This window comes from Coffea eugenioides, chromosome 5, assembly GCF_003713205.1.
Source record: "Coffea eugenioides isolate CCC68of chromosome 5, Ceug_1.0, whole genome shotgun sequence".
NCBI lineage: Eukaryota > Viridiplantae > Streptophyta > Magnoliopsida > Gentianales > Rubiaceae > Coffea > Coffea eugenioides.
In genome coordinates, this window is record NC_040039.1 from 50,281,085 (window position 1) to 50,302,499 (window position 21,415).

A 21,415-nucleotide genomic window follows, 5' to 3' on the forward strand; every position below is an offset into this window, starting at 1 on the left:
TTTAATTATGGACTCATGCTATTACACCTTGTGGAGTGTAACCCATTATGAGTAAGAGTATAATAAAAAAGGAGAAAGTGAAATACTGACGTAACATGTGAATTACACTCTAAAGAGTGTAAACCATTGTAAATGCTCTTAGTGGATGCTGTTGTTGGTGATTGCGTGGCGCTATATTTTATATGGTGCGTTACGTCATTGTTGAGCTGGCTGCTGGAGATGTGTTCATTCTCATAGTGGACATTGCCTTGTATCCATTTAAAATTTTAGTTGCTTTTGTTGTTTCCTTTTGCTCAGCTTCGTTCCTGCTCAGACTTTGGGTCATTTGTATTCACATGTAAACATACTACAACTGTCACCTATATACATACAAGTGTCATACAAACTAAAAATATTTGGCACTCATGCAAGAATTACAACCAATTTCAATTGATACGTCATGTATCTCAAATCTCCACATATCCAGACAAGCGGCTGGCACTCCATTCAATTCTTTCAATAAACGTTACAATAAAGATTAATAAATAACAAATTTTCCATAATAACTAAGCCCTGCCACACCATTGCATAACACTAAAATTATACATACTAAACACAAACCTGGGCATTGGCGTGGCACCCCAAAACTAGTAAGGTATAAGTAAAAGCACTTATGCCACAAGTATTCCCAGGATTAATAGCACATTTGTGTATCAGTATACGTGGAATGCATAACACTTGTCAAGAGTTGAATGAATCGATTCAGTTGCTTAGACTAGTTCTCTTCTCCGGTCTCCTGCCTCTTTCTATGGTGTCCATACTAAACTAACTACACGAATTCTTGTCTGAAAATTTGAAGTCGGATATTCACCGGAGATGGGATATTCACCGGGATTCCGGCATCAATCTCGGACATGCTTTTATTTACCATTTTTTTTTCATTTTCCAATTTTTTCTCAAATAAAAAAGAAAAAGAACATGCACGTGAGACCCATACTCAACAGTTTACCACCCCATAATTTACTTTCTTAAATTGTATATGATGTTTCGTACTACATTACCAAATTTCAATTTTTTTTTTTTTGGCTGGTTGGGTGGGTGGGGGTGGGGCGACGAGGGGGTTGTACTACAATACCGTAACTTATAGGGCTTGTAGTAGAATAAGAACTTTCTCAACCACCTATATATTCTACTCTTGGAAGCCATTTTCACTCCACATAATTAACTACCAAAGCAATTCTCCTGATTAGATTAGATATCGACGAAAAATTTCTAAATGGCTCCTGCGGAAGACAACGTTGTTGTTCCACACAAGAAGCTTGAGAAGTTGCTGAGCATGAAAGGAGGCAAGGGAGAGGCTAGCTATGTCAATAACTCTCAAGCCCAGGTTCTTCGTTCTCCCAACCTTTTTTTTTTATTAGTACTTTGTTGGTATCCTGACATGGTAGTTTGCGGACAACCTGGACTAGTAAAACTCCAAATTTGCACGTTGGATTTAGTACTACTTGAGAGCAAACTTTTGGTCCCTGTCCAAATGCCTTCATTTCATCTTCAGATGTTGATCGATCATCAATCTAACATATGCATTACTATATTGGCAAACATAACTACCACTGAATACATCGTTATTTTGATCCATAACAAAAATTACATGACCGCATAAAATCAGAGAGGGTTTTTTGTTTTTTTCTTTTCTTTCTACCTTTTTATACATGGCTCTTCTTTAACTTTCAGGGTTTCTTTTTTCTGCCTTTTATATATGGTTCTTCTCCATAAATATACCTTTGCAGGCTCAACATGCTCGGTCCATGCTCCATCTTCTGAAAGACACCCTGGACGTAGTCCAACTAAACAGCCCGGAAACCCCTTTCGCGGTGGCTGATTTGGGATGCTCTTGCGGCAGCAACACTCTCTTCATCGTTGACGTGATCATCAAGCACATGATCAAGCGTTACGAGGCCTTAGGCTACGATGAGCCACCGGAGTTTTCAGCATTTTTCTCTGATCTCCCCTCTAACGACTTCAACACTCTTTTTCAGCTCCTCCCACCCTACGGCGGTAGCATGGAGGAGTGCCTCGCTTCCGACAGCCACCGCTCGTATTTTGCTGCGGGAGTTCCTGGTTCATTTTACCGCCGCCTCTTCCCTGCTAGATCAGTTGATTTCTTTTACTCTGCGTTTTCCCTGCACTGGCTTTCTCAGGTAGTTATTTCTCATATGACCCTTTTTTTTTTTTTTTTTCAAAGTTACAAGAAGAAGAAGAAGCACCTTTTGATGACCTTTACTGTACGTAGACTTTCATGAGTAGGACAACATGATTCATTGTTGATTAAACAGCAAATGAAATATTTTAGGAAAAAGGTTCATATATAATACTGCTGCCTAATTAGACTAACTAATAATAGTTTAAGAAAACTTCGTTTGTTTTATTCTCGAATCCCGATGATGATTTGCAGTTTAATTATGACACTAAACCAGATTGATTGATTATACCAAGTGAAGTAATCACGCATTTGCTTTAGCTTGTTAACGATCAAAACGTACCGTCTGATTTACTTTGAGAAGGTCAAAAAGTAAAAAAGTAGGGTAATAATTATAATGCGCCTTGGCTTTAATCAAACTTCAAAACCGCCTTTCAAAGACTTGCTGAATCCATCTTCGACCCTTTTGATTTCATTATAGTAGAGTAGCATATGGTATCAGTTTATGAAATACTGCTTTTTGGGCAAACAACTTTCTTTTGGTTTCAACAAAATCCCCTTCAAATTGGGTTCAATTGTAAGTTCCCAAAACACGCCTTCAAATGTTCATATTGTTGACATAAGTAGTAAGTGGAATTATTATCAGGAGTCAGAGGGAAGTTAAATTACTCCTACCCTACTTGATAGGACAGAGAGTCAAATGAAAGATTTGAAAAAATTAGCTAGTGGCTATATAAATTTGGATTTGAGAAAGAAAAAGTTATCATAAGATGACAAATCATGGGCTAATTAGTCATCCGATGACAAATCATGGGGTAATTAGTCATCCTCTTCTTTCGGTTTCGGAAGTGCTAATTACTGCAGTGCTGGCTATTGTGGATTAGTAGCAGGCTAGCAGTAGTGTATGTACTATCTATAGGCCGGGTGGCGCAAGTCATCACAAATAAATATAATAATAATATAAGTGGGGTGCAGGTGCCCGATGCTGTGGTGGACAATAGATCAGCGGCTTACAACAAAGGAAGAATATTCATCCACGGTGCAAATGAGATCACAGCAGACGCCTATAGAAAGCAGTTCCAGACGGATTTAGCCGGTTTCCTCAGGTCAAGATCACTGGAAATGAAGAGGGGCGGATCAATGTTCTTGGCCTGTTTAGGCAAAACTTCACTCGACCCCACAGACCAAGGTGGGGCAGGGCTTCTTTTTGGGGCTGACTTTCAAGATGCCTGGGATGATCTTGTCCGAGAGGTAATCATAACCACAAATCATCATCATTATTATTAGGATAATTTGTTTGGTTTAGAAAAACATTCATTCATGCCCGAGCAGGGTTTATGGTAATACAATAATGTATTAATCGAGCAGGGTTTAATCACGAGCGAGAAAAGGGACAAGTTCAACATTCCGGTGTACGCGCCGAGCCTGCAAGACTTCAAGGAGGTAGTGGAAGCCGATGGGTCGTTTGTCATAAACAAGCTGGAAGTATTCAAAGGAGGAAGCCCGCTGGTGGTGAATCACCCAGATGATGCGGCTGAGGTGGGCCGAGCCTTAGCCAACAGCTGCAGGAGCATCAGTGGAGTCCTAGTCGATGCCCACTTAGGCGATCACCTCAGCGAGGAGCTGTTCTCCCGTGTCCAGCGCCGAGCCACAAGCCACGCTAAAGACATACTAGAACACCTCCAATTCTTTCATATAATTGCCTCTCTTTCTTTGGCTATATAGTCTAAAATTGCCACAAAAAGGCAGATACTGGAAGGAGGATCTTGTACTTCCAGTCCATATATTTATATATATATATATTTATGTATGCGTATAGGGACTGTTTGTTTGCATCTGTCAAGTTATAATAATTTTTTCTTTTCTTTTATATATATATATATATATTGCTGGTTTCGTGTTTCCTTTTTTTTTTTTTTTGTGGAATTAGTGAATAAGTTTTCTCTTTTCTTAATTTGGAAATACAGTTTAAAAAAAAATCACTTCATTAAGTAAATAAAGTGATTGAAACTTCCTTCAGGCTTCAACTCAATTATCAACAGGACAGCTGAGCCTCACAATTGTATTGCCAAGAAAAGCTTCAGAGAATATATTATATTTATTTGTATGTAGAGTACATTGGCATAATCTCCCATATTGAAATATTGCTTGCTTATGCGGATTTGGAGAGAGGAAACAGCCGACATGGTTTTCAGCCCAAAAGGAAAAGCAAAATGAGAAGAAAGCAAAGAGAAAAAAAAAAAAAAAAAAAGTTATGAGAGTCAATGAGGTGTGGATCCATCTTATCCAACATTGTGTTAATCAAATCACCTTTAATTAACATCGTAATGGAATCTATTGGATGACTCCTTTTGCCGTGAAACAACAATTATAGCGCTTTTGTGGAAACTTTCCACAGTTGGAATGCCTGTTTAGTCTTTCTTTTTTCTTGTATACGTTCCATCAGTTCTCGAAAATCGAGACTGCCTTTGTCTAACTGGGCTCACGCTGCAGTTAGCTATCGGGAACCGAAAAGGGTTGCAAATTTGCAATTGCAGCATCATACTACAATATGAACACCAAAACGGACGTTGGCGTAAGCGGAGGGGGGTTGCACTTTCTAACTATGAAGTCTCGGGTTTGAAATTTATGAAAATAAAAATAATAACGTTAGCAGAGTTTTCCTCGTAAGAAGTTCGATCCGACTCAAGTAAAATTAGTCGCAAATCGTAAAATGGATACGGATACATGTGGTGGACAATATAGACGATCTTAAATTGGATTGGAAGTAAATTTTGATGCTTCGGTTAAAACCCTTCCAAATCCCTACGGTTCCAAGTTCATGTCTGCAACTGTATGCTCCTAGTGCATTCTCTTGGTTTCAAAGTTATAATAACCCCTTATTGTTATAATAATAATGATAATGACAATGATAATAATCATCATCGTCGAAGCAAAGGGAAATCGAATGAATGACATGGTGGATTCAATGGTGTGGGATCTATTAGAACATTGTATTTACCATTTTGAAGGCTTGAATCCACTAGTTCAACCAAACGAAGTGAGATTTTTAAAGACCACCACTTTGTAGGAGAAAATATGGGAGAGAATCCCACCAAACAAGCCTAGACTTCAACTAAACCCGATCAAAATCAGCAAAGGACATATGCAGCAGTAGCATTCCCTATCCCTGTCCTGCGTACATGTCCAATCTTTCATGTTGATGATGAATTCAATAACAATCGAGCTTGTTCTGCCAAATCAGCAATCTTTGAATAATCAGCATGTGAAGACTTCTTCATTGATCCATACGATTCAAGGTTCCAACTCAAAACACTTCGATGCCTATATCAGATCAAGCCCCTTCTGTAAAGTCATACAAAATTGCCAAAAACACGACATTGCTAAATCCCCGTCAAAGCAGCCATGCACCATCACTCCGAATCTCCAACTCCAGCCATCCTTCTTTCCAAGACCCATCAGCGTTGATAAATCATTACTGCCATTACACACTTAATTTCAAGGTATATAATCACACAGAGTTAAAAAAGACTTTCCCCCGGGAGAAGAAAAAAAAGAAAAGAAAAGAAAAAGAGTACGTAAGGTAAGGTTGAGGAAAATTCGGATGCAAGTGTAAGAATAGCGTTACATAATCTCCAAACATTCTCAAATCTGTCACCGTGGGTCATGAGTCCAATATGAATACATGAGCCACTTCTGGTCGTCTAAAACTCACCTTCTTCTTCAACTTCCCACTCTGGGTTCGGCAGAACGAGGAATCTCCGATCTCTCCTCCATCAAGTCTATCAAATTTCATCGAAGATGATCTCTCAAGCACGGAATTCTCTCTAGAATTAGGTAAGCAGCCTTCGTCATTAGGTGTATGATCAAGTGATGGATAGACCCTCTTGTTGGCTTGCTTAGAGAGGGCAAACTGATGGTGATCACCAGCTTCCTTACCGTGACTTAAGCAAGGTGATGCTAAAATCCATTCCTCCAGAGTTACCAACTGTACTTTATTCTTTGACCCATGATACTTCTTTTCTTGCGGATGGGACTTCTTCTCTCCCCTTTTCTGTGTTGTGCTTCCGCCTAGGCATCCTTGCTTCACAAAATTGATTATGGATGCTGCTAAACCAACTTCAGATTCTTGTTTAGATGATCCTCTGGCATTCTTCTCGCGAAAACCTTTAAGATTTGATTTCATACTATTTTCTGCTCAAATAATTAATGTCGCACCTAATATTCGTGAAAAAAAAAATAACTCAAGGAAATTAATGAGATGGTTTTGATTGCAGGATGACGAAGAATATAAAACGGAACTCGGGCGGGTACTCCAAGAGGGAACCATTTTTCATAGGCAGAAACGTTCATTATTAGGATTGATTCTGAAACTCCATTTTGTTATCCATCGGTTGTCCCCAAGCAAAGCAAATATTATTCAGATCCTCTGTGGATAATTTTCGATACTATTTCTACGATACAAGAAAAACCTCGTCGCTTCCGTGAGTTACGTCCAAACAATCCAATCCTTTGAATTTTTCTTCAAAATCAGACGAAAACTATTGTCATGCGTCTTCGTATGCGGCCTGGTTCTAGAACAGAACAAGCATTGTACAGCGGGTAAATAGTGCTAACAGAACAAGCTTTGTGCTGTTAATATTAGTGAAGCATTGGCACACTTCTACAAGGACTTCAAGAATGTGGCATCAACCATAAAGAAATCAAGATCCATAGCTTCCTTCTATAGGTATGAAGTTAATCCAGCCATAGCTTTCTCGTTTGGATTGTAGTTTTCTATAGAAAAATTTTAATTATTTTTCACGAACACATTTTTTAATTATATTTTCTATCTCACATATATTAAATTATTATAATATATTTTTTTTAAAAAAAAATAACTCCTAAAAATAGCAATTAAAAAGGCCTGCCGGCCGCATCTACAGAAACTTTCATTACCTCTTCTTCTACCCCCACGCCCACCCCAGAAGAAGAACGGCAGAAAAATGAAAAACTGGTATCTTGTTATTGGAAACCATTCCTTGGAATCTCGAAGATTAAAAATCAATTTCCTATGAGGTTTCCCGAAGGTCACTAATTGCTAATTTTAGCGAGACATATACACTTTCGATTTCCAGTTACGGTAAATAGAGATATGAAGGCTGTTGAATTAATTAAAAGACCGAAATTAAAAGACTTGACAACTGAGATCCACAATCTTACAAACTACGAGAAGATCGCAGGGACGGATCATAAAATTTGTTCCTACGTCGTTTCAACCGCAGAAGCATCTGAAAACTTCTAATTATACCTTATATTTCAAAAAGAACAAATCGTAAGGTTTTTTCCTTGTAAACTGCGTATTTATTTTGCCCTCGAAATCCCTGAACTAAAAGGATCTAAATAAATACTCGCAAATCTGCTTTTAATTATGGTGCTGGCTGCAGACAGCAAGGATTCCAACTAACGCACAGTCTTAAAAAAAAAAAGTACATATCTAACGGTTGGAAGTGGAAAGCAGCAATTTTTCGGTGCGTTCAGCAATTTTGTTACGAAAGCACTACAGTTGGTACCCATTAGACATGGGCTGTGAGAAATGTGGGATGGGAAGGGAAGGTTACTGAAGGTCCATGGCACGGGCCATTTCTTCACATTTCCAACAATGACGCACAAATTTCTTAATGCACAACCAACTTCCAAACCAGCAAGTGTACAAAATCCAATAACTTCTCAATAACTGCTACCCATCTTTACAAGTAAACAAGAAAAGAAGCTGGCCATAAAAGGAACATCACCAAAGCAAATATCCAAAATCAAGAATTCAGTGACCAGCAGATGGAAGTGTTAATAACTCAAGTGACTTCTTAAGGTGATCCACAGCAACAGAAACATCATCAAATGCCAAGGCTCCAACTGCAAATCTTGCAGCCTTGTGTGCTTCAGCAATCTTTTCAGGCGGAGGCTGGTAACTGCTGTCATAGTGATATGTTTGTGCAGCAGTTATTTTAGGTTCTGAAACACTCCCATTTCCACCAGCTGAATTATACTCTGTACCTGATGCATAATTGGTGGTACTAGGAGCTGATGTTGTAGAGTAGGAAGCATCAGAACCTTGATATTGTGAAGGATAGTGAGATGGAGCAGTGGGAAGGCTACTCTCAGTAAAACTAGGATAAGACTGAAAATGGGGATATGAGTAAGAGGGAACATCATGTGAAGGATAGTGCTGCTGGGCTTCATGTCGGTATGCTTGTTGATGATAGAATTGGGAATAATTTTCAGATCCGTTGGTTGAAGGAGGCTGATGGAAAGTATGTGAAGGATAATCATCAGCAGGATAAGGAGATGGAGGTAAATTTGACGAAGGTGATGCCACTAGGTTGGAAGGGGGAGGAATATTTGCAGAATGGTGGAAGTTAACTGTGTCATATGTTTGAGGAGACGAATCTGACTCAAATGTAGGTCTCGTAGCAGCATCACTTCCCGGTTGAGGTGGATAATCAGCTCCGGTTGAGGGTCTAATAATGGTATCACTTCTTGGTTCAATGTCCTGGAAAGGCACATCAGTTCTTCTCTGTTCAAGGTCCTGAAGTGCTGGGTCACTACTTCTTGATTCAAGGTCCTGAAAAAAGCAAGGTCAGCATCATTAGCCTGCACACCAACTCAATTGCCCCAAAAAGAAGTTCAAATCAGCTTTTGGATTTCTTCATGCTACTTCATAAAATAGTATGTCTGACCTTGAGCCAGAAATTCATGCATAACTCAAAATCCCAGGAGTATAATAACCAACTTAGTGATCCATTACTTAATCCTTAAAAGCAAAAAATGGAAGAGGAAGAAGATATACAGCAGAACTAAGAGGGGATTTCCAAACTTAGAAGTAAATGATTTTCCATGATAGCTTGAGAAACCCAAACTCTGCCTATCTCATTCTAGTGGTCCCTACTTCTTAATGAATAAAGTTTCAACTTGCCTCTAGGCCACATTGATTGCAACAACTAAAGATATACAATAGGGGTTGAGGTCATACGTATTCACCACTTGATGTACTTGGTGGCACAGATAAGTCCTTCTCACCCCCGGGAGGACCTGGTACAGGTTTCCTCCCTTCTTTCAAAGCTTTCCTGATATCTGCTGCTTTCCAGGCCGCATATTTCTGCTTCTGTTCAAGCTGATAAAAGAAGTGATCAAGCAAATTCAACAGTGTTAGCAATATAGATCATAAAATTACCTTCAAATGTAAACAATCACGGATGAACAAACAAAACTATCAAAATTTTTCATCAGAAACTCACATCAGGCTGAAGTTCACCAAACTGGTTGATTATTTCAAAGAAAATGCTAGCAGCATAAAAAGTCTTTGCTGTGTTCCTGTAGGAGATGTAGCAAATTATACTGTTTACAGACATATTGTGTGGATTGACAATGTGGAAGTGACAAAATCTCGAGGAACTATTGACAGAAAACCAAATTTCATTGACGAACAAAACATTGACTAAATGCCATAAAAGGCAAGTAAGAAGCTGATCAACCAAGCATGAACGCAACCCTTTATGTGTATGTGTTTTCTAAAGCCACAATCATCAAAAGCAAACTTCCTATGCAAAAAATAGCTAATACATATTCATCACACCAAGACATAGATTTTTTCACAAGAAAACAACAAAATCAGTAAATCTAGCCGGGATGATTGGCACGAGTCATAAAAAAAAAAGTATAAAAATGTCCAAGAAACAATTATCGCATAACCATATCAAGTGGGACGACTATATGAACTCTCATCAATAGCCAATATAGCTTAAAATTGGATTCCAGAACTTCATGTATATGAAGGTTATAGAAAAAATAACAGGTATGTTCTTGTCACTACAAAGCTGAAGAAAGCAATGTGACAAAGTGACTGCTTGCATGCACGACAAATACAAGTTCAATTACCTAAGTAAAACTTCAGGTCTGATATTCTAAGAAAAGCTCAGCTCTTTCTCATAATCAGAAAACAATAAAATGAATACTTCAAGAGACACATGGTTACATCATGACAGCCTCAAGCTCAACAGTAACGAATCCAGCGATTTTAATACTTGAAGCATTGACCAGAAGCCACAGATCAGACCTTGGCCTAAAAATACATTAAGCATAATATGAAGATCATATCACTGCCTAGATTAAAGAGGTGAAGTGGAAGCAAAGTATCATACAGGTCAGCTTTTCCAGCACGATCCTGCTTGTCTGCCTTAGAAAACACATTCATGGCAAATCCCTCAAGGTGTAAATGATCATCAGGCCCCAGCTGCAGTGACTTTTTGTCCTGTGCCAAAAAGGGCAGAAGATAGGAAAGAAACTACCTGTAGTAAGAGATTTTCTTCTTCCTGAAAGTTTAACCAACTTCTGAAGTATGGCAGTAGGAATATTAATGAAAGACGAACCAATCCCCTCAGAGATATGAAAGATTCAATCATTTTCTTTTGTACATAACAACAAAGTCCATCACTTGCAAAACCAAATAAAAAACTTTAAAAAAATTAAAGAAAAAAGGGTATTATTTTTTAAGAGAAGCTTGATCCTGATACACGTAACATACATCATCAACTAATTGCATAAACATTCTCACGAAGAATCTATAAAAGCAGATTAGAAAGAGAGATAACCAATAAAAAGGCTCCAACAAGACTCCAAAATAGAGTATCGTCATCATATAATATCTCTCAAATGATCGGCTTTGTACCAAAAGAATACATAGAAAAAATACAAAAGAAAGGGGAAAGTAAAAACCTTCTCAAGTTGATTCATGAGGGAAACGAGGAGAGAGTTGGTGGTCTTAGTACGCTCGCTCTGGGGGATCTTCAATCCTCGTTCCATCGCATATAATCGACCTAACAACCAAAAGACGTCGAATTTCCGAAATCAGCAAATAGCAAAAGTTAGGGTTTAAGTAAAGTACTAATCTGATTGCATAATCAGCACAATAATACAAGTACATCACTATTTGAACTTAAAAATTAAAAAAAAAATATGCACGATGATGAAAGAAGTATAGAATATGATCGTACAATAGTAAGCAACGAGGGGTTCGTGCTTCTGCAATTCATCGGCTCGTTGAAGATAAGGCAATAACAGCTTTGCTGGTTCGTTTTCCCCTGCCATCTTTGCTCTTCTCAACTCGCACACAAAGCGTCTTCAATTTTGATGTAAGAAGTTTTCCTTTTCTTTTCTAACCTTTTGCTAAATTGGTTGCCTCATAAGACGTTTATGTAATTATTTGCACCGAAAGATGGCGATGGCGTGTTGGGTGCTAAATGTCTCTCTGCCTCTTTTGGGTCGAGAAACTTGAGAATGATTAGAAAGTGAAATAAAAAATGTTACAGTTCAAATGCCCACATTTCTTCTGTGTGTTGCAAATTATAAAATATTCTCCAGTAACTTTTTTTTTTTTTTTTATGTTTCCGATCATCTTTTTTATTTCACATGTATCAAATCATAAAAAAAATATTATAATAATTATTTCAAATAATACTCAATCCAAAGACATTATTCTTTTATCCAATCAAACTCAAATTAAATCTAAGAGCCAATCAATATTAAACCTTGTCTTACCTTAATTTGATTAGTAATGAATAAACTAACAAGCTTAATTCATATTTCACAAAAACCCCCCCCCCCTTCCCCCCCCCCAGAGTTTACAAATTAATTTTTTCTTGATTAACAGTGTAATGATTTATTCTTTCATCCTAATATTTGTAGATATATATTGCATGTTCAAATTTTAAACTTGAATAAAAATTACTTATTATGCATCCAAACTTGAGAAAATTATTTGTATGTATATCATATGTTCAAATTTTAAACTTGACAAAGAATTATTTCTTGTTATGCATCTAAATTGGACGAAATCCTATAGTCTGTTAGAATATTATTCTCTCAATATATATTCATCAGTGATGATATTGATTTATTTATGAACTTGTTAATGTAAATGTTAAGAACACTTATTTCATTGTTGATTTATTTATAAACTTGTTATAACCTAAGAGTCAAGAACACTTATTTCATTACCCAAAGCAAATTTTAGAATCTCCCCGAAATTTATTAGCAAAAAACAAAAATTTATCCAAACAATTATATTCTTGAATTGACTTGGGTAATCTTTTTAGAAAGAAAAGATTGACATTTTATCAATAATAACTCGATATTTTGGGTGCATTTGAATTGAAATTTTTTTGTCAAAAAATTAGTTTTTATTTCCAACAAAATCTACAAACACACCAACACAACATAATCACCTCTTTCTCCACCACCACCACCACACTCTCACTCCTCCCAACTACTACCACTCGAAATAAACCCCTTTCTCTTCACTTCTCCCCCTCCCCCTCTCTCATCCAAAAACCCACACCCTCTACTCTCCTTCATCCACTCTTTCCTCCACTTTTCTCCTTCACCACCCTTTCCCTTGTTCCTTGTTCCTTTTTTTCCACATTTCCCTTCTTCCTTCTCCTTTTCCTATTCCTCTTTTCTTCTTTTTCCTCTTCAGCCATTCGCATCCAAATCCAACCATAACCGATCTGGTCTAGATTGTGGATGGTGGGCGAAGAATAGGAGGAAAGAAAGGGAAAGGAAGAAAGGAGCAAGGACAAAAGATAGGGAAGGGAGTAGGGAGGGATAGCGGTGAAAGAGGGCAATAGTGATGGATAGGTCATCTACGGGGGTGCAAGGAGTAGGTAGGGGGAGGGGCAGAGAAGGGAACGAAGAAAATATCCCAAAAAAAAGCCAAAAAGCCAAAAAAACACACACCTTCTAACCGTCTATAACAATTATTTTTCTACACTGAAGTTCAATAAAAACACCCACTGGCGACGGACTAGTTGTTAAGAAGTAAAAGTTACTATTACAGCCCCAAACGAAAAATGCACGAATAATTCATAATGATCGAAAAAAAACATATTAATTTCTAACTTTGTGATTGTCTTCATCCAGGACAACATATTACGCAATTGCGGAAGAGAGCTGAAAACAGCCAGTTATCAGATACGCCAAGCCACCCAGGATGTCGAGTAATTTTGACCCAAAAAAAAAAAAAAAAAAGGGCATGACAAGGTTCCTACTCTGGACTACAACTAGAAAATTTTCAATAAACTATTATGAGAACCGATACATGTACTTGTAAAAGCTATAATTTCTAGCCCAAAAGAAAACCAAATTAAAAGAACTACAGATTGTACACGAACTGAATATTCCACCATTAGTTGTCCCGGGGCCTCTGCTGCCACCACCACCTGTTCATAAGCCCACAACTTACAATCAGCTGCAGACAAATCAAAGAGGAACCGGTATTCTAGTTTTAGATAAAGTTTCAAGTACTTCTTTCTGACAGCTTAGGCCTAAGTCCCCATGTCCATTACTTCAGAAGAATGCAAACAAAATATTACTCATCAATAGTCTGGATTTTTCAATGGCCAATGTTGTCAGGGCAGAAAGGGGAAGAAGCAGAGGGGGGGGGGTGGGGTGGGGAATTGCTTGGATAAGTTGGCCTGGCACTCCACAATGTTAGGCATTGTGATAGAAGGGCACAAGTAAAAGACACTGGAGCAGAATTGCGACCAAACTTTTCATCAGACCAAAAAGATGCTTACATTGCCAATACTTGACATGCAAGCCGAATCTACGTAACCAAAATGCTGGATTTAGGTTGTAAATCAAATTACTCTTACAAAGGAACATGAAAGATTATATCGCCAGAATACCAAACCCAACAGCCTAAACCCTACACCCCCCTCCCCATCCACTGCCGTGAACCCCTCCTGGCAGGGAAAAAGGAACTGGGAGATGTTTTACCTGAAGAAAGTCTACAGAGGGTAGCTGCATCCAAAGCCCAAGGACATTGACACCCAAAATGATTGGTAATTGACTGATTAGCAGTTAACATCACGAAACAGCCCTTTTGGTTCATCATAAATCCATCTGCCAAAAGTTTAAGAATTAATCAGAGACCAAAACAAGGCAACAAGGACAAAAACAGCAATAATCGGTGGTGCAAGTGTCAATGACAATAGGTTTTCCCTCCTGTAATAAGTGTTATGTTAAATTTCAAGATTCTGACCCGAAGCATCCAGCATCAACAATAGAACAGCCACAATTTGCTTGGCTTTAAATTTGACAAAGCAGTCCAATATATTGATCAGTATTCCTGAAAATTATAGGTACTAGTGTACATATATGCACAAATATAGTTCCCCCAGCACAAACCATCTTTATCCGATCTCTTAATGCTGGATATCTACATCAATTATCCTCACTCCAAGCACTTATACTCACACATACAATGCATACAGAGAAAGAGACAACAGACACAGGAGGGACTCCTAGACAGTTCATGGCATGAGAAGGTGGCTCTTCGTATGGACACAACAAAGATTTTTAATCAAAGAAAATAAATGTTTCACTGCTAAACCATTTCAATTTCAGACATTTAAAAATTAAAGAATTAAAGAGAGCTAGAATTTTTGTCAGACAAAAATAAAAATAGATGCATCAATACTCATAACAAGCTTCGATATAATAGAGATACACGTACTGGAAGAATAGATGAGAAAGTCAAAAGGTGCTAACAGAGATATTTCACAATCATAGACCTTTGACAGAAGATTAGTGCATGATTAAACAATAAAACTATGTAGCAACATACTTGCATACGTAAAGTGGCTGTAAACTCTCATTCGGCCTTTTTCCTCCATTGGTTCTCTTTTCTTTTTCTTCAATGAATCTTCCAGGAGGAAGAACTTCACAAAGGCCTTGTACCAAGCCAGCCATTACTGTGCAACTAATAGTAGACTCATAGACCTACAGAGAGCAAGACGGAAGTTAAGGAGTTGAGCATACATTAACTAGTAAAGTAAACATGTCAAACCAGACATTGCAAGGGCCAAATTGTCTAGCTAAATTGTAAATTCATAAAGCAGAGAACTAGTTCTTGATTTTCCTTTATCAAAATTTTCTGAGCTGTTAAACTTTAATCACTCCAATGACATGATTTTCTCAAGTAACAAGTGAAACTTTTAAGTAGTTAATTTTGTTCATGCCCTAATCCATTCTCTTCTTCATCGATAAAACACTTGAAATTAAAAATCCAACTCCAGACCGCAATAGAACCACCACCATCGAATTCTCCATCAATTGTAAAGTTCTTGACAAGTTCCTTAGGCTTATCAATTTACAATTAACTGCATCTTCAATTTACCCTAAAGCCCACTATATATCAGACAGACCGTAACTTTATTCATTTTACATTTGGTGATATTGGCTAATACTCTGCCATCCAATCATTACACAACATGATTTAGAAAAAGCACAAGGAAAGCTTCTCATTAGGTAAAACTTTTGGTGTACTCTCCAGTCAATTGTCGCCTGGGAACCTGAAAGCTTAACCAACCAATTTCTTCCACATTTCTAATTTTTAATAAGGTGTTTGAACATTATATCTTGTCTCAAAGTCTGTCAACTATATCTACAGAAACCTTGTTCAATTTATTAGCATCTTCTAATGGATAAAAGTAATTAAGGAAGATGCTAGCCAATAGGAACTGAAAGCTTGTAACTGGGTCAGCACGGGAAAAAGATTAACATAACAGATAATAAATGCATGGAAATAAAAGCTAAAATTCACCTCACTGCTTTCCAGGCCACAAGGACGGCCAACGGCTTGTGGCAAATCAGCAGGAAAGTAGCACTTATTGACACTCACCCACCTAGTTTTCATCTTAATATCCTCCCACATGGCCTGCAAAGGGAAAACAAGGCAATCCAATCAAAAAGATCACCAATAATTATTTGCTATTTCACGTCTTTTCTTTTTCACCTTTTTTGTACTCCATTAAGGTCAGGGATTAACTTGTTTCAAAAAGCAACCTTCTACTTTTACCAAGTACATAGCAGTTCTAGTGCAGAGCTGAGGGAAGTGGCAACTCAGAAATTGAGAGCAAATGAGATGAAAAATATCAAAAGAATAATGTCAACCACTCATAGGACAAATATCAGGGCAACGGACAGACCTAGCTGGTACATGCAGTTTTTAAATTTAGAATAATGTCAACCACTCATAGGGTAGAATCAAGCATCCCTATGATTGCTTTCTGCCCATCAGCTATACAAAGTAATTTGTGGATTAGTATATGAAACTTGCAAAACATTTAGGTGTCCCACAAGACCTGAATTATCCTATATTAGTACCTGAAGTTTTGACGGAATCAATCTATCATTGAATTGAATAAGAACATGATCATGGAGTTTGTAGACAACTCCTCTAATGCAGCAAGACTGGTAGAAAGCTTTCTCCTCATCGACTTTAAGTATACCGCCGATCCAATCCACATTGTGTACATAATCTGGTAGAAACTTTCCATGCTCTGCAAGTCCAGAACTGGCTGCAGAAGTTTCAGCAGGAATAGCTCGCACAGTCCCTTGATCATTTTGTGAAGATTGCTGCAACAGAACAGCACTATTTGGTGCCCCTGGCTGGCGATTATCTTGTGCGTTGCCAGGGGACTGCGACGGAGAAGAGAAACTAAGAACTGTCTCAGATTTTAAAGGAGTCTGTGAATTCGACTCTAGCAGTTTCTCTTCACACAGGCCTTTAACTGATGACAAAGTAGGAGAAACAGAGACTGGACAGGAGGCTTCTGTTAGATTATTTAAAGAAATTCGTGAAGATGACTTGTCATCCATCTTTCCTTTGCCAACAATAGTATTCCCTCGTATTTCGGTTGTATTTTCCACCTTCAATGCAGATGTTGGATCGCTATGACCACTTACTCTATTACCAGTAGAGGCCCTTTGACTTGCAGCATTCCCATTAACCATTATCTTCTGTTGGTTCACCTTCACATCTAGAGCGGCTGCTTTCTTATCTGGAGTTGATGGGAGAGCAGCTGCACTAGAAGGCACTTTGGGAACATTATTGTTTCTCATGACACGACCATATTTAGGGGGCAAGCCTTTCCCATTGCTTAACTGCAAGCATTTTACACAGTGCCACTCTGCTCTAGGAATTCCTTTTGGATTATTTATGTGGAGACATTTCAAGTGATAACCCTTCTCACAAGCATCACAAACAAGAACACTGTCCACATCATTTATGGTAGACTTGCATGTTTGGCAAGTCGAAGCCTTGTTCATGTAATCCCTAGACGGTGGAGTCCAGACAGGGCGCTCAGAAACCCGTGGCTGTAATAACTTTTGAACAATTTTACCAATTTCAGCATGGGTATTTCTTGGTATGGGAGCCGGAATAGTGTTTGTGCCTTGCAAATGCTGATTTACACCAACTGCATGATTTCCAGTTGTAATCTGAGTTACTGGTGGTTTTGATATTGCAATTTGTGGGCCTATTCTGGACTTGGCATCAGTTGCTCCCTCAACTTTAACGGTAGCTTTCGCAGGCACCTTCTCAGCTCCAATTTTAGGGGGTGCGGTGGTAGATTGGGGTTGCAGAGACCAAGCTGGCGTTTTGACAGAGGGCTGATCCCCAGAAGAATTTGCTGCACATCAAAAGAACATGACACATCATTTTACAATGCTATGGAAATTGGTGACCTGATAGTTCACCACAGAGATCGGTACAATTAAGACCAACCATTTTCCAGGGAAGACTTTGTTTCTGAAGTTCCATTAATAGAGCACCAAAGACATCTTATTCACAAACAGAAATCCTACGTAAAGATTTTTCGTGAATCCAGGAAAGTTATTAAGGTACAAATACCAGAAACCACTTCTAGACATAAAAGCCAGATGTTTGCAAGGGGCATCAGCTAGAAAATCCAACAACCAAGTATGCGTAGTTAAAGCAAATTCAATACTTACTCTGTGCAAGGGTCTGCTTAGTCTACTTGATAATATATATGTTGAGACCAATGCACAACCCAAATAGTATGCAGCACATTCAACTCAGAAAAGAATTGCTTTTGTAGATATCAGGTAATTAATTGCAAAAGTACCTATCACTAATCATTCCTCGATTAAAACAAGGAAGTGATTGCTACCTTGCACTTGTGATGTTGGCAAAGATCCATTTGGTCTTCCATCCAACCTGAATCTTTCAATCCTAGGCAATGCAACTGGAGTAGCATCCCTTGCCATATTACTGGAGGGCAATCCACTGGGAGTTGTTGGTCTTACTTCACTTGTAGGTAGCTGATATGGTAAAGATGTCAATGTTGTACCAGCTACATGACCTAGAGGTGAAGGTTGGAAGCTTCCAGAAGAAATTGGTATATGACTAGGTTTATCTGTGGCAAAAACACGGCCAGCAGGGGGTGGAGCACGATTTTCAACCGCCACACCAGACTTTGTATGCAATCTTTGCGATGAGTGTTGAGCAGAAGGTAGAGTAAAGTCCTCAGCTTTTTCCATCTAAAGGTGCAGCCAAAAACAAGGAAGATTATGCACAAGATAAGGAAAAATATGTAAACCAAGATCTGTAAACAGCATTCTACAACCATGTAAGTGATCAATTAATGCTGCATAACATGAGAATCCAATTCTGACACTGCTTAGAAAAGAGAAACCCTATGCTGATAATATCAAAAGAAACTGTTAATCATAATAAAAAAAAATAATTACAGTCAAAAAGCTATCAAATAATAGCACACACACAAGATATTAGCGCCTAACTGAGTACCCTTCAGTTAATACATCAAACAAAAAATGAAACATCTTAGAAGAAAATTTTTCAAAAAAAAAAAAGCAAAATAAGTTTGATCTTCTAAGCCAAATAATTTTCAACAGAAGGTGCTAAAGTTGAGACCTCAAAGAAAATACTTTAACCACAGGAAATCAGTTCAAGGACAACAGAATTACCAAGTAATCTCAATTTTTCAAAGTTCAGCATATTCAGGAACTTATACTATGAACTAATAGTACCAGAAATAAAAAGAGTAATTGGCTGCAATGTGCATTTAATTACACCCGACAAACAAGTGAAATACAATAATTGTTTTTTACATTCGATTATGAATACCCACCGCCAGAAGGATTAACTTTTACACCGGGTAAAGTAAAAGTGTTTGTAACGTGTTGAGATAGCATGAAACTAAGGAAAGCTAATAATGACGGCATGCAAACACATGGATGTGCATTCTTATGCCCGTTAAATGTTCGCTACATGGAACAACTACACGTTTTATTCAAACATATCCATATTCTAACTCGGCACATGGATCCACAAATACAGCTAAAAGTCAATTCTTAGAAAATCGAGCAAGTAAATGAGCAAGCAGAACTTTAGTAGCCTAAATTTGTCATCTTACGAGCCATCTACTTTTCTCAACAACAGTATTTTCCCCTAATGACAAAAGAAGATAACTGCATCATAAAAGGACTTCAATGTAAATAACAAGCACTGCCTTCCCGCCTATAATTTGACTTTTCAAAATTTCCTTTTTAGCGGTATCATCTTGTAAAAAGTTGTTTAAGCCAATGGATTGGACAACTACTCACATGGACATTCACACAAGCTTTCTATAACAGAACTAATCATGGCTTTGCAATACTAGTTGAAGAATACAGATTATCTGATTAGCCATAAAGACTAGTAGATTTCTTGTTCGGAAAATCACTGCCAAATTCTTCAGTGCAAGTTCTCACCACAACCCATCGTTTAAATGAACATTCTCTTTACAGCCCAGAACGGTATGATAGTCACAGTCAAATTGAACTGTTAAGGTGTTCTCCTCTGTTTCCAAACTCAATAACAGCACATTTCACCAACTGAATGCAATCCAAACAAAATTTAGACCAACAAACTAAAAAACTAAAGAGTTCAAAATCATGTAAAGAAAATCAAACCAACCTTTCTTTTGGAAAGCAATAACTTCTCAGCAATGGTAATCTTGGGCGGCCGAAACCCTAACCTCTGTTCCCTCGCCTTATTAAGCCCGAGATCCTCAATAAGTGCCCCAAAAACATCCCTGGGAAACACATCCTTGGGCGGAAACAATTCACAAACCTCCACTAACTTCTCTCGAGCGGCCGCCATAATCTCCTTCTCAACACCAGTCGGAACCTTGCCTCCCCTCATTTTCCCCATGGCCGCCAACACCAAAACCATCTCCGCCACCTTCCTCATATTACCAACCACAGCGCCTCCATGCCTCAGCTTCTTCGCCGGCGGAACATCTTCTCCTCCTCCTCCTCCTCCTCCAGCGGTATCCTCGGCCGATCTTTTCTCACCCAATTTCACTCCGGATTCAACCGAATCCATCCTTGACAAAACCCTAACTCAAGCCAAAACCATAAACGGCGTCGAATTGGGAGAAACCTGCAAAGAGAAGAGAGATGAGAAGCCATAAAATGAGGAGACAGGAGGACGGGGAAACCCTAGAGAGAAGAGAAAAGAGGAGAGACGGGAAGGAAAGACTCAAGAGAGACGTTGAGATGAAATTTGGGAAATAAAAAAGAGAAATTTTGCGATGCGTTAAAAATTAAAAATTAGAATTATACTACCTTTTTGGCGGGTAATTGAGAGATAGAGCTGCGAGTTGTTGTTATGGTGAGGCCGGGGTGCATATTGTTTGTTGACAGGGCAGCAAAAACTTATGTGCAGGGCAAAGAGGGAGAGATTATAGAGAAAACGCGATCGTATTAATATTAAGCGATTTTTCACTTTGCCCCCTCAATTTGTACGATTTTATAATTTTTCCTCTAAATCTTTATTGGTTCTCGATTAGCTCCTAAAATTCATAAGTAAGGATGCTTAGTTTGTTTTTTCTTTTTCTTTTTTCAATATTAATGTTATACTAGTTGGGATGGAAATAAATAGGTTTATTGTGACATTAAGAAAGATAAATAAGAAATCAAGGAAGAAAAATGCTTAAAGAAATATGAGCGCATGCATCACTCTTATTTTTTTATCATAAATTGTCTTTTTTTTTTTTGTGTTACATGAATCCCTCATAGTTTTATGGTCATATGTGGTTTGCTTTGCTTGAGCTTTCAGCTTTACTTACAATAATTTCGGCATTAATTTATCTTCACTACTCGTACAAAACTCTCCCTAGCAATGACACGCCTTTTTTAATAGTCAAATGCTCTTCTTGTTCTCTTACCAAATAGATCCGTGACTTATTTAATGAAATTAGAGCGGTTTGAACTACATTACTATTACACACAAAGCGATATATCTACAATACTTACTTATAATTCCAGTCTCACAAAATACACACGTATTTATCAATATATACTATTAGCCTCGACTTCGGGCACATTTTA

The 21,415-nt window shown here is 38.0% G+C and overlaps 3 protein-coding genes across 4 annotated transcripts; 1 reads left to right on the forward strand and 2 right to left on the reverse strand.

The window, feature by feature from the left end:
* Positions 1-1,255: 1,255 nt before the first annotated feature.
* Positions 1,256-4,049, forward strand: LOC113771956 (indole-3-acetate O-methyltransferase 1). Its single transcript, XM_027316500.1, has 4 exons — positions 1,256-1,366; positions 1,770-2,180; positions 3,155-3,430; positions 3,548-4,049. The coding sequence occupies exons 1-4, from the start codon at positions 1,256-1,258 to the stop codon at positions 3,902-3,904; spliced, it is 1,155 nt and encodes a 384-aa protein (XP_027172301.1). The 3' UTR covers positions 3,905-4,049.
* Positions 4,050-7,818: 3,769 nt separating this feature from the next.
* Positions 7,819-11,490, reverse strand: LOC113772038 (protein HOMOLOG OF MAMMALIAN LYST-INTERACTING PROTEIN 5). Its single transcript, XM_027316577.1, has 6 exons — positions 11,209-11,490; positions 10,931-11,031; positions 10,357-10,466; positions 9,454-9,529; positions 9,189-9,329; positions 7,819-8,780 (listed from the first exon to the last, which is right to left on the reverse strand). Exons 1-6 carry the CDS (start codon positions 11,300-11,302, stop codon positions 7,980-7,982), a joined length of 1,323 nt encoding a protein of 440 aa, XP_027172378.1. The 5' UTR covers positions 11,303-11,490; the 3' UTR covers positions 7,819-7,979.
* A 1,584-nt stretch (positions 11,491-13,074) lies between these two features.
* LOC113769842 lies at positions 13,075-20,743 on the reverse strand. 2 transcript variants are annotated; one of them, XM_027314142.1, is made up of 8 exons: positions 20,651-20,743; positions 19,998-20,465; positions 18,190-18,559; positions 16,382-17,688; positions 15,819-15,932; positions 14,841-14,995; positions 13,991-14,116; positions 13,075-13,431 (listed from the first exon to the last, which is right to left on the reverse strand). In XM_027314142.1, the coding sequence occupies exons 2-7, from the start codon at positions 20,406-20,408 to the stop codon at positions 14,068-14,070; spliced, it is 2,406 nt and encodes an 801-aa protein (XP_027169943.1). In that variant the 5' UTR covers positions 20,409-20,465; positions 20,651-20,743; the 3' UTR covers positions 13,075-13,431; positions 13,991-14,067. The 2 variants fall into 2 exon arrangements, with proteins under 2 accessions (XP_027169943.1, XP_027169944.1); XM_027314143.1 differs by lacking the exon at positions 20,651-20,743 and having other exon boundaries at positions 19,998-20,551.
* Positions 20,744-21,415: the final 672 nt, after the last annotated feature.

Bases quoted from the DNA above. Each gene is read 5' to 3' on its own strand.
- LOC113769842 (XM_027314142.1), bottom strand. From the start codon at position 20,408: ATGGATTCGGTTGAATCCGGAGTGAAATTGGGTGAGAAAAGATCGGCC. The intron at 15,933-16,381 runs GTACTAATATAG...TTCCCTTTGCAG, and splicing joins TGATTCCGTCAAAACTTCAG to GCCATGTGGGAGGATATTAA. The intron at 14,996-15,818 runs GTGAATTTTAGC...TGCTCTCTGTAG, and splicing joins GTGGCCTGGAAAGCAGTGAG to GTCTATGAGTCTACTATTAG.
- LOC113772038 (XM_027316577.1), bottom strand. From the start codon at position 11,302: ATGGCAGGGGAAAACGAACCAGCAAAGCTGTTATTGCCTTATCTTCAA. The intron at 11,032-11,208 runs GTACGATCATAT...TTTGGTTGTTAG, and splicing joins ACCCCTCGTTGCTTACTATT to GTCGATTATATGCGATGGAA. The intron at 10,467-10,930 runs GTTTTTACTTTC...TTTTTGGCACAG, and splicing joins TCATGAATCAACTTGAGAAG to GACAAAAAGTCACTGCAGCT.
- LOC113771956 (XM_027316500.1), top strand. From the start codon at position 1,256: ATGGCTCCTGCGGAAGACAACGTTGTTGTTCCACACAAGAAGCTTGAG. The intron at 1,367-1,769 runs GTTCTTCGTTCT...ATACCTTTGCAG, and splicing joins TCAATAACTCTCAAGCCCAG to GCTCAACATGCTCGGTCCAT. The intron at 2,181-3,154 runs GTAGTTATTTCT...AGTGGGGTGCAG, and splicing joins CCCTGCACTGGCTTTCTCAG to GTGCCCGATGCTGTGGTGGA.